The following is a 13,402-nucleotide window of genomic DNA, read 5'->3' on the forward strand; positions in this document are numbered from 1 at the left end:
GGGTATGTGTGAGTGTGTGTGTGTGTGTGTATGAGGTGGGCGTGGCACAGTCAGGTGTGCCGCCTGCCGGACTGCATTATTAATTACAATTAGCCGGGAAAGCGGGTGTGTTAATTTGTAAATGTGAAGGTGTAATTTTCCGTAGAAATGTTCAACGCCAGCGTTTAATTTATGAGCCAGCTGTTAAGTGCTGCACTTTGTGTGACAAATGGCTACAAAGTTACATATGCAGCTTTGATTTTTATATGTTTTACATATATAAGGCAATTAAAACTATGAACTCACGGCTGAATTCATAAAAACTGGGTTATGGGTTATTGCAACAAAGTTGTGAGCCCCCCAGCAATGTGGCTTTCCTGCCGCCGTTTGAGTTAAATCGAAGTGGGCGGCGAGAATATTGTTTAACTTAATGAATTCTGCCCATGTGCTCTCCATTTTTAAGCCACTAAATTTTGGTGAAGGTATCTTGAAAATCAGAAGATCTCTATGTGCAAAACTATTTGTTCTGACTGAAAGACTTGCTTCTTTATTCGATGATCGACATGGGCGGGTAATAAGGAGCATAGTCTAAGTTTCAAATGCCGAATTTGGTCAAACAGTTTTTCATACAAGGTCGACCAATCGTTCCCATGGCAGCTACTTGATATAGTGGCCCGATCCGGCCCGCTTCGACCAATGCAAAGTTTCAGGAGGACATCCTTAAAACTGGAAGATCTGCTTGCACTGTTGGCTGTTGATAATGATACATATTATATACACTTTATAGAGTCGAGGATATGTCCTTGAATGTGTTACACATTGCATGACCGTATACCGCCAAATAAGTTTTACACAGCAAGGCGAAACTGACGTTTCAGACTTTTAAACTTTTCCCATGAGGAACTTTGCCAATTTCACTAAAAATCTATTTATTAAAAGCTTTAATAATAGTCAATAACATGTAATTAAGGTAGCTAGAAGTATCAAACATAATTAAGGGCGTATAACATTCTCAAATCAAAGCTGGGTTCGGAACGAATATTGACTTAAAGTCAATTTAGGTATTTTTAAATCGTATTAATTCCGAGATTGATAGAAACTTTCTTTCACTTCTATCTCTTTTATCAATTCATTAAATATGGCAATTTTCTAAAATAGCAGCACCTCTCAGTAGGTAAATGCTAATATCAATCGATCCACATTTGATGAACCTCATCAAATTCGAAAAGAAGTGCTGCATTATGGGTAATGTATGTTACCTGCACAGCTGCTATAGCAATTAGGAGCTATGGGAGACAAATCTATTGACTGTTCAGAGGCTGCATTTCAAATTGAAATCGTATTTTGTTTGCCGTTGTTGACATGAGGCAGTTAGTTGATTTCGTTTAGCACAGAGGCACAAGCTTAGCACAATTCCATGACATCTGGAGCAACCAGGCTGGCTGGCTGTTTGGTCAGCTGTACTGACTGGTCTGGTCTGGTCTAAAAGAGATGAAGTGACGTAAATTAAATTAGTGTCAAAAGAGCATTGTGAGCGTGAGCGAGTGTCTGTGCGTGCCTGCCACGGCAGCCAAACATAATGACCACCGGCAAAGGCAACAGCCAACAACAGGCAGGAGGTAGTACGAGGCGGTGGGCAGGCTTGGTGCATGAGTCATGGGGCACGGTGCGCGGTGCGCGGGGCACAGCTAAAACTGTATGCAAATTATGCTTGACATTGTTTCAGCATACTTTTTGGCGTGCAAGCCAAGACAAAAGCTGACATTTAGCCCAAGGAGAAACAGAGACGGCTGCAAAGGCAGCCACAAGCAAACCCAGCACTACAAGCAACGGGTAGAAGGACTATGTGTGTGTATGTGACTGTATCAATGTGAGTCTGTAAGTGTGTGTGTGTGTGTGTGCAGCCATTTGAAACTTTGTGACATTTTTTGGCGCGTACAGCGGAAACGTGCAAAACTGGCAAATTTATAATGAGACGCGGGTTCAGCGCCGCTCGCCTGCCAGCGGCATTTTCTCTTGGTCTGCTAAGCACTAAGCGCATTTGTCGCTGGCTGCTAGCAGCTGGGGGATCGGGGATCGGGGGTGGGCGAATGGAAGCTGGGTGCGGTACAAAGACAGCTTCAAAAGGTTTTCATGGCGTCAAAATGTGTTTAGCTCGCGCAGCTTGTGACTAATACCTAAAAATGCTTTTAGAGTTTCATATTTTGATTTATTGGCTGGCACACACACACACACAGAGACACACATGCATACATTGAAAGCTTATTGCAAAAGCATTTGCATTTCGAACCAGCCATGACTGAGCACACAAATTGATGTATGGGACTTGAACCTGTTACCTACTTTCCTACACTAGCGCCATCTCCATATCGGCTGGCTCTACCGCCCGCCTCACCACCTCACCACTTCATTGACGTCAATAAATTACGTTATTGATATTAAATATCAACGAGGCGTTCTGCATTTAAATTTAAATTTAAATTCGCCTGCATAGGCTTTTCGAGCGAGCTGTTGTGTGCATTGTTTTTCTCTCATACTGAAATAAAATTGATTTTCACGCATAATATATGTATTTCCGCGCTTAATTGCGCCATCTTTAAACTGTAAATACGATAACAACATTCATTCATTGGATACGAGCATATATATAGCTTTTATTCAATTGAATGATGAACGAATTTTAGTAAAGCCACACGAAATTGCGGCTTAAATTGGGAATATTTAACAATTGGTCTATATATAAGTATCTAAAATAAACTGGAATAACATGTAAGAGTGGCCTAGTCGGGAGGCTAGTGTATACCCATAACCTTCTTCGCTGGGTCGGGGATTCTAGTATATGCATACACTTGTTGTACTGTTCTTGAAGCAACATATTTAGTTTGATGATTCTAGTTAATCAAATCAGAGATTTGCTCAGAAAACCAGGATTTTGATATCGATTCTTATCGATTGCTTGGAAACGGAGCAAGATATCGACTATTGGAAATAAACGCGTACTGTGCGGGCACAAGGAATACCAACAATCAATGATTTATTTCTAGCTCTTATAGGTTCAGAGATCGAAGCGTTCATGCATACGGACGGACCATGACGGACGGACGGACGGATGGCTAGGTCGGCTTTATATACTTTACGGGGTGGGAGTTGCTTTCTTTCGCCTGTCATAGACATTTCCACAAATAAATTACACCCTCTTTAACCATTATGAATGGGTTCACTTACTAAACAACATAGTGGTCCAGGGTACTAAAATGGGACTACCTTATATTAATAAATGCAACAGCAACACTTACAGCTAGGTACGTAAGCAAAGATAAGATGGGACTGTAAATATAGTTATATTGATAAAGAAACTAGTTTAATAATTATAACACAACACATTGTGTTTGGTCATGAACAAGACTAATTCAACATTTTCCTGACCTAGGTTAAACAAAAACATCAAACCCCTGCACAAATTGCAAAGTCATTTGTTGATAGTGAGCACAAACCTGCTCGACCGATTTTGTCTGAGGTGGGGATACTGCTTGTGTACATATATGAATTGCTAGCATTACAAAGTATAAAATTTAATAGTTCACAATCGGAGCCACTAGCGTTGCGAAAAGTCACAATGAGTACAAGCTTATTATCACAATCACATAATCCTATTAGAGAAAAAGTGTCAGTAGAGAAACATCTTATCAAAAAAGGAAGAAAAATACGCTACCTTACCATGACAATTTTATTAAAACTCATGTTGACAATTTTACTGGCAAATAGGTATTTTCTATAATGTCTAGATTACTAGCAAACAGTTGTATACCCTGTTTATTTAAAAAAAAGGGTATATAAATTTGAAATAACTTAAAGAATTAAGACAGAATGAATCATATTTGTAATATATATGAAGTAATCCAACAGCTATGCACTTTTACTGTAAGCTAAATGCAGTTAAGAGAATAATAAATTTATTTATCGGCGTTTACTCCCCATTGTGAAATTATTGTGTTTCCATTTGTCATTGTTCATAGCAAGTAAATGCACATTTGTGCCTTGTCACTGTGAAATTTAAAAAAATTCATTTGCCCTACCACACCGCCCTGCAAACGGTGTGGCTATGCACCAACACATTCTCAACAATATACCTCACAAATGTGGGCATGCTTAAGGTACTGATAAGAGGCACAAGCGGCGGCGATTAAGGCAACGAAGCACCTCCGATGAGAATAGGGGGCAGCGCGGGTTCGGCAATCGTTCGGGGCTCGATTGCGATAAGATGGTAGCATTTCGCACACGACTATAAAGACGCCTAAATATTTCATCAGTTAGTTTCATTTGAAGTCGCGTGTCGTACACTCGTACGTCGCAATGATTGTAATATTATTTCTGCTGGGGGCGGTCGCACTCCTGTATATCTATCTGAAATGGACCTTCAGCTTTTGGCAGCGGAAGGGCTTCCCTTCAGCCGCTGGAACCATACCCTTTGGCGCTTTGGACTCGGTGCGCAGAAATAAGCGCTCCTTCGGCTTGGCCATCTATGACATGTACCTGTCGACAACAAAGCCATTTTTGGGTATATATCTGACGCTGAGGCCGGCGCTGTTGGTGCGCGATGCACAGTTGGTCCAAGATATAATGGTCAAGGACTTTGCCAGTTTCCACGATCGCGGTGTTTACGTGGACGAGAAACACGATCCCCTGTCGGCAAGTCTCTTCTCAATGGAGGGCAAGAGCTGGAAGACAATGCGCACCAAGCTGACGCCCTCGTTTACATCTGGCAAACTGAAGGGAATGTTTGGTACTGCAGAGGATGTTGCGGACAAGATGTTGGCCCATTTAAATGTAAAAATACAACAGTCTGGAACTGTGGAAATCGATATGAAGAATTTGATGTCATGGTAAGTCTGCTGTCCAGTTCTAGTAGGAGATTTCATGTCTAGACAAGTTTGTGCCCTTCTTCGATTGTGCTTTTAGCTTTGCGATTGACATTATTGCCTCGACCATATTTGGCCTGGATGTGGACAGCTTTTCACAACCCGACAACGTCGCATAAGTAAAGCGGTTAATCAGAACACCCCCAAAAACATTCTGCGTGGAACTACATCCTTTTTATATCCCGGGTATGGCTAATGCTGAATTAATTTCCATGTGCAACAATAGATATGGTTTCCATCTTCTGCTAGCTTGGAGAAAATCTTCAATCGTCTGGGCTGGAAACCGGATGGCGTGGAAGACATGCGAGATCTGGTGCATCATACCATTTCAATGAGGGAGCAGAGCAACGCGGAACGCCGTGACCTGATGCAACTTCTACTGCAGCTGCGTAACACTGGAGAGGTCAGCAAGGACGACAGCATTTGGTCGGCAAAGGCAACCGGGGATACGTTTAAGGCCCTATCCAAGGATAACGTTGCTGCCCAGCTTTTCTTGTTCTTTGTGGCTGGATATGAAACAACTGCATCGACGGCCGCATTTACTCTGTACGAGCTGGCGCAGAATCCGGACGTATTGGCCAAGTTGTTGGACGACATCAATCAGACGCTGGCCAAACACAACGGAGTGCTCAACTATGATGCTATACAGGACATGAAGTATTTGGAATTGTGCATTATGGGTAGGCTTAAACACGAAGATTTGCCCGATATATTGTGATAATATTGTTCGCTTTGCAGAGACTGCTCGCAAATATCCCGCGCTACCGATACTCAATCGCATGTGCCACCAAGACTATCCTTTGCCGAATAGCAAGCTGGTCCTTAAGAAGGGCACCGAAATTATCATTTCGCTGCTGGGCATGCATCGCGACGCGGAATACTTCCCGGATCCGCTCAGCTATCAGCCAGAACGCTTCACCGAAGAGCATAAGAACTACAACCCTATCGCTTATATGCCCTTCGGTGTTGGACCGCGTCAATGCATTGGTAAGCAGAGGATTACCCCAAGATACCCTGTAATATTTATTTATTGTGACTATTTATAGCGGCTAGAATGGGCAAGCTGAATGTCAAGATTGCCTTGACCACAATACTTACGAACTATAACTTAGAAACGCGCCAGCAAAAACGTGAGATCGAGTTCACCGTGCACGGAATTCCCTTGCTCTCAAAGGGAGGCGTGCCTATAAAGCTCTCCAAAAAAAAATAGACCTACAAAATAATGAAAATCTGCATGAAAATCTTCACACTTCCGTGACTAATTAATGCGATTCATTCATGCCACAAAAGGACTATATTTATGAACGGGTAAACACTTTTTTTTCAACTAAGTATATGTTTTTTTGTGCTCTAGAATTGATCTGTATCTTGTGATCTGATCTTTCTTCTAGAAAAGTATAACTAATAATTAAGATCTTTAATAAAAGTTTTAAAAATTGTGCAGCATAAACTCTTATAGTCCTTGTATAGATTTTAGTTTATTGGAGTTAAATAGTTTTATTTCAGACACTTTCCTTATTAAAGCATTGTCCAGCATTTACTTACAAGGGGTGTCAAATTGCATTCAAATATGTCTCTATTCCTCTTTCTACACTTTATAAAAATGCAATTTAAAGAAGATTAGTTTTCCGATCCGATTATGGTAAGGAACGCACGTCATAATGTCGCTAGGGGCTCACTTGTCGGGTTTTTTCTTCAAATTAGAGCTCTACGTTTATTAAATTTCTTCGGCTTTTGCCAATTGCGCGTAAAAACTTGGCGTCAGCGTCAAGTAATCAGTTTTCACTTGAACGGTGTCTGTTGAGGCCAAAATTCATTTCGGACCTGGGTGTGGGAGGTCCTGCTGCCCACGCCGTTGACAAGTTGACTAACTTTTAATGCCGCTCACTTAAAAGTTGGTGGCGGCTGCAACGCCCGCCTGCCACGCCTTCCGCCTGCCAGTTGCAGGGAAGCCAGCATTGTTCCCGACACCGTGTTCGTTTTATTAAAAACTTGATGCACCAAAAGGCAAAATTTTCATACAAAAGGTCGCTTAATATACACATACATATACTCATACTTTATTTTTGGCTGCTCAGTTGTGCAGCAGCTAGAAATTAAGCAAGTCGCGGCGTGTAATTATTTACCCCACCCTTAATTGGGCGCTGCGACAAAGGCTACAAAGTCTTGGCCAAGCTGGCTTAACTATTTAAAGTCATCATAAAGTATATTTATGTACATTTGAGTAATTTTAAATTATGTCACGTTACACACATAGCCTGAATGCATTTTAAAAGGGCTAGAAGGATAAAATAATCTCATAAAGTATATATATTCTGGCCAAATCTGTCTATCCGCATGTATGAACACATTTGCCTTACGGTCTTGCAGATGTGTGAAAAGAGTGAAGGTGGCCAAATATCTTTAAAAACAGAGCATTTTGCCAGATAGGATCCTTATATTCGACCGAATCTTGCTATAGCAGCTGTATTATATCCGAAAATAAAAATATATATAAAAAAATAAACTTCGTGAAAATCGGATGAGATTTGGCCGAGTTATGGTGGTGGTAAATTTTGACCCATGTCTATATACGAATATTGGGGTAAGATTTGGACATGCATTTCGGCTAAAAAATCGGTGTCGAGATTTGAATGCCAGATTAATCTAGAGGGAAATCCATGAGGAAAACGCCAAACTTCGTGGAAATCGGATGAGATTTGACCGAGTTATGGGGGTGGTAATTTTTGATCCATGTCTATATACGAATCTTGGGGTAAGATTTGAACATGAATTTCGAGCAAAAAATGGGTGTCGAGCTTTGAATGCAACATTAATCTAGAGCGAAAACCATGAAGAAAAAGCCAAACTTCGTGAAAATCGGATGAGATTTGGCCGAGATATGGGGGTGGTAATTTTTGACCCGTGTCTATATACGAATCTTGGGGTAAGATTTGGACATGCATTTCGACTAAAAAATCGGTGTTCAGATTTAAATGCCAGATTAATCTAGTGGGAAAATCATGAACAAAGAGCCAAACTTCGTGAAAATCGGATGAGATTTGGCCGAGATATGGGGGTGGTAATTTTTGACCCATGTCTATGTACGAATCTTGGGGTAAGATTTGGACATGCATATCGACTAAAAATTCGGTGTTCAGATTTAAATGCCAGATTAATCTAGAGGGAAAATCATGAATAAAAAGCCAAACTTCGTAAAAATCGTGTGAGATTTGGCCGAGTTATGGGGGTGGTAAATGTTGACTCATGTCTATATACGAATATTGGGGTAAGATTTGGACATGCATTTCGGCTAAAAAATCGGTGTCGAGATTTGAATGCCAGATTAATCTAGAGGGAAATCCATGAAGAATACGCCAAACTTCGTGGAAATCGGATGAGATTTGACCGAGTTATGGGGGTGGTAATTTTTGACCCATGTCTATATACGAATCTTGGGGTAAGATTTGGACATTAATTTCGGTCAAAAAATCGATGTTCAGATTTGAATGCCAGATTAATCTAGAAGGAAAACCATGAAGAAAAATCCAAACTTCGTGAAAATCGGATGAGATTTGGCCGAGATATGGGGGTGGTAAATTTTGACCCATGTCTATATACGAATCTTGGGGTAAGATTTGGACATGAATTTCGACTAAAAAATCGATGTTCAGATTTAAATGCCAGATTAATCTAGGGGGAAAACCATGAACAAAAAGCCAAACTTCGTGAAAATCGGATGAGATTTGGCTGTGATATGGGGGTGGTAATTTTTGACCCATGTCTATATACGAATATTGGGGTAAGATTAGGACATGAATTTCGATCAAAAAATCGATGTTCAGATTTGAATGCCAGATTAATCTAGAGGGAAAACCATGAACAAAAAGCCAAACTTCGTGAAAATCGGATGAGATTTGGCCGAGATATGGGGGTGGTAATTTTTGACCCATGTCTATATACGAATCTTGGGGTAAGATTTGGACATACATTTCGACTAAAACATCGGCGTTCAGATTTAAATGCCAGATTAATCTAGAGGGAAAACCATGAACAAAAAGCCAAACTTCGTGAAAATCGGATGAGATTTGGCTGTGATATGGGGGTGGTAATTTTTGACCCATGTCTATATACGAATATTGGGGTAAGATTAGGACATGAATTTCGATCAAAAAATCGATGTTCAGATTTGAATGCCAGATTAATCTAGAGGGAAAACCATGAAGAAAAAGCCAAACTTCGTGAAAATCGGATGAGATTTGGCCGAGATATGGGGGTGGTAATTTTTGACCCATGTCTATATACGAATCTTGGGGTAAGATTTGGACATGAATTTCGATCAAAAACTCGATGTTCAGATTTGAATGCCAGATTAATCTAGAGGGAAAACCATGAAGAAAAAGCCAAACTTCGTGAAAATCGGATGAGATTTGGCCGAGATATGGGGGTGGTAATTTTTGACCCATGTCTATATACGAATCTTGGGGTAAGATTTGGACATACATTTCGACTAAAACATCGGTGTTCAGATTTAAATGCCAGATTAATCTAGAGGGAAAACCATGAAGAAAAAGCCAACCTTCGTGAAAATCGGATGAGGTTTGGCCGAGATATGGGGGTGGTAATTTTTGACCCATGTCTATATACGAATATTGGGGTAAGATTAGGACATGAATTTCGATCAAAAAATCGATGTTCGATGTTCAGATTTAAATGCCAGATTAATCTAGAGGGAAAACCATGAAGAAAAAGCCAAACTTCGTGAAAATCGGATGAGATTTGGCCGAGATATGGGGGTGGTAATTTTTGACCCATGTCTATATACGAATATTGGGGTAAGATTAGGACATGAATTTCGATCAAAAAATCGATGTTCAGATTTGAATGCCAGATTAATCTAGAGGGAAAACCATGAAGAAAAAGCCAAACTTCGTGAAAATCGGATGAGATTTGGCCGAGATATGGGGGTGGTAATTTTTGACCCATGTCTATATACGAATCTTGGGGTAAGATTTGGACATGAAGTTCGATCAAAAACTCGATGTTCAGATTTGAATGCCAGATTAATCTAGAGGGAAAACCATGAAGAAAAAGCCAAACTTCGTGAAAATCGGATGAGATTTGGCCGAGATATGGGGGTGGTAATTTTTGACCCATGTCTATATACGAATCTTGGGGTAAGATTTGGACATACATTTCGACTAAAACATCGGTGTTCAGATTTAAATGCCAGATTAATCTAGAGGGAAAACCATGAAGAAAAAGCCAAACTTCGTGAAAATCGGATGAGATTTGGCCGAGATATGGGGGTGGTAATTTTTGACCCATGTCTATATACGAATCTTGGGGTAAGATTTGGACATACATTTCGACTAAAACATCGGTGTTCAGATTTAAATGCCAGATTAATCTAGAGGGAAAACCATGAAGAAAAAGCCAAACTTCGTGAAAATCGGATGAGATTTGGCCGAGATATGGGGGTGGTAATTTTTGACCCATGTCTATATACGAATATTGGGGTAAGATTAGGACATGAATTTCGATCAAAAAATCGATGTTCAGATTTGAATGCCAGATTAATCTAGAGGGAAAACCATGAAGAAAAATCCAAACTTCGTGAAAATCTGATGAGATTTGGCCGAGATATGGGGGTGGTAACTTTTGACATATGTCTATATACGAATCTTGGGGTAAGATTTGGACATGAATTTCGGTCAAAAAATCGATGTTCAGATTTGAATGCCAGATTAATCTAGAGGGAAATCCATGAAGAATACGCCAAACTTCGTGGAAATCGGATGAGATTTGACCGAGTTATGGTGGTGGTAATTTTTGACCCATGTCTATATACGAATCTTGGGGTAAGATATGGACATTAATTTCGACTAAAAAATCGATGTTCAGATTTGAATGCCAGATTAATCTAGAGGGAAAACCATGAAGAAAAAGCCAAACTTCGTGAAAATCGGATGAGATTTGGCCGAGATATGGGGGTGGTAATTTTTGACCCATGTCTATATACGAATCTTGGGGTAAGATTTGGACATGAATTTCGACTAAAAAATCGATGTTCAGATTTGAATGCCAGATTAATCTAGAGGGAAAACCATGAAGAAAAATCCAAACTTCGTGAAAATCTGATGAGATTTGGCCGAGATATGGGGGTGGTAATTTTTGACATATGTTTATATACGAATCTTGGGGTAAGATTTGGACATGAATTTCGACTAAAAAATCGATGTTCAGATTTGAATGCCAGATTAATCTAGAGGGAAATCCATGAAGAATACGCCAAACTTCGTGGAAATCGGATGAGATTTGACCGAGTTATGGGGGTGGTAATTTTTGACCCATGTCTATATACGAATCTTGGGGTAAGATTTGGACATTAATTTCGGTCAAAAAATCGATGTTCAGATTTGAATGCCAGATTAATCTAGAGGGAAAAACATGAAGAAAAATCCAAACTTCGTGAAAATCGGATGAGGTTTGGCCGAGATATGGGGGTGGTAAATTTTGACCCATGTCTATATACGAATCTTGGGGTAAGATTTGGACATGAATTTCGACTAAAAAATCGATGCTCAGATTTAAATGCCAGATTAATCTAGAGGGAAAACCATGAACAAAAAGCCAAACTTCGTGAAAATCGGATGAGATTTGGCTGTGATATGGGGGTGGTAATTTTTGACCCATGTCTATGTACGAATATTGGGGTAAGATTTGGACATGCATTTCGACTGAAACATCGGTGTTCAGATTTAAATGCCAGATTAATCTAGAGGGAAAACCACGAAGAAAAAGCCAAACTTCGTGAAAATCGGATGAGATTTGGCCGAGATATGGGGGTGGTAATTTTTGTCCATAAACGAATATTGGGGTAAGATTAGGACATGAATTTCGATCAAAAAATCGATGTTCAGATTTGAATGCCAGATTAATCTAGAGGGAAAACCATGAAGAAAAAGCCAAACTTCGTGAAAATCGGATGAGATTTGGCCGAGATATGGGGGTGGTAATTTTTGACCCATGTCTATATACGAATCTTGGGGTAAGATTTGGACATGAATTTCGATCAAAAACTCGATGTTCAGATTTGAATGCCAGATTAATCTAGAGGGAAAACCATGAAGAAAAAGCCAAACTTCGTGAAAATCGGATGAGATTTGGCCGAGATATGGGGGTGGTAAATTTTGACCCATGTCTATATACGAATCTTGGGGTAAGATTTGGACATGAATTTCGACTAAAAAATCGATGCTCAGATTTAAATGCCAGATTAATCTAGAGGGAAAACCATGAACAAAAAGCCAAACTTCGTGAAAATCGGATGAGATTTGGCTGTGATATGGGGGTGGTAATTTCTGACCCATGTCTATGTACGAATATTGGGGTAAGATTTGGACATGCATTTCGACTAAAACATCGGTGTTCAGATTTAAATGCCAGATTAATCTAGAGGGAAAACCACGAAGAAAAAGCCAAACTTCGTGAAAATCGGATGAGATTTGGCCGAGATATATGGGTGGTAATTTTTGTCCATAAACGAATATTGGGGTAAGATTAGGACATGAATTTCGATCAAAAAATCGATGTTCAGATTTGAATGCCAGATTAATCTAGAGGGAAAACCATGAACAAAAAGCCAAACTTCGTAAAAATCGGATGAGATTTGGCCAAGATATGGGGGTGGTAAATTTTGACCCATGTCTATATACGAATATTGGGGTAAGATTAGGAAATGAATTTCGATCAAAAAATCGATGTTCAGATTTGAATGCCAGATTAATCTAGAAGGAAAACCATGAAGAAAAAGCCAAACTTCGTGAAAATCGGATGAGATTTGGCCGAGATATAGGGGTGGTAATTTTTGATCCATGTCTATATACGAATATTGGGGTAAGATTAGGAAATGAATTTCGATCAAAAAATCGATGTTCAGATTTGAATGCCAGATTAATCTAGAGGGAAAACCATGAAGAAAAAGCCAAACTTCGTGAAAATCGGATGAGATTTGGCCGAGATATAGGGGTGGTAATTTTTGATCCATGTCTAAATACGAATAGTGGGGTAAGATTAGGACATGAATTTCGACTAAAAAATCGATGTTCAGATTTGAATGCCAGATTAATCTAGAGGGAAAACCATGAAGAAAAATCCAAACTTCGTGAAAATCGGATGAGATTTGGCCGAGATATGGGGGTGGTAATTTTTGACCCATGTCTATATACGAGTCTTGGGGTAAGATTTGGACATGAATTTCGACTAAAAAATCGATGTTCAGATTTGAATGCCAGATTAATCTAGAGGGAAAACCATGAACAAAAAGCCAAACTTCGTGAATATCGGATGAGATTTGGCCGAGATATGGGGGTGGTAATTTTTGACCCATGTCTATATACGAATCTTGGGGTAAGATTTGGACATACATTTCGACTAAAACATCGGTGTTCAGATTTAAATGCCAGATTAATCTAGAGGGAAAACCATGAAGAAAAAGCCAAACTTCGTGAAAATCGGATGAG

At 39.8% G+C, this 13,402-nt stretch overlaps 1 protein-coding gene across 1 annotated transcript; it reads left to right on the forward strand.

Moving 5' to 3' along the window:
* Positions 1-4,332: 4,332 nt before the first annotated feature.
* On the forward strand, positions 4,333-6,148 carry LOC115764022 (probable cytochrome P450 6d5). Its single transcript, XM_030706854.1, is given in 6 exon segments — positions 4,333-4,862; positions 4,939-5,009; positions 5,012-5,084; positions 5,148-5,578; positions 5,637-5,885; positions 5,945-6,148. Coding segments are annotated over 6 exon segments (1,518 nt in total). The 3' UTR covers positions 6,109-6,148.
* The last annotated feature ends 7,254 nt before the right edge of the window (positions 6,149-13,402 follow it).

Source organism: Drosophila novamexicana, unplaced genomic scaffold, assembly GCF_003285875.2.
Source record: "Drosophila novamexicana strain 15010-1031.04,08,12 unplaced genomic scaffold, DnovRS2.1 tig00000817-arrow-arrow-pilon, whole genome shotgun sequence".
Classification (NCBI taxonomy): Eukaryota; Metazoa; Arthropoda; class Insecta; order Diptera; family Drosophilidae; genus Drosophila; species Drosophila novamexicana.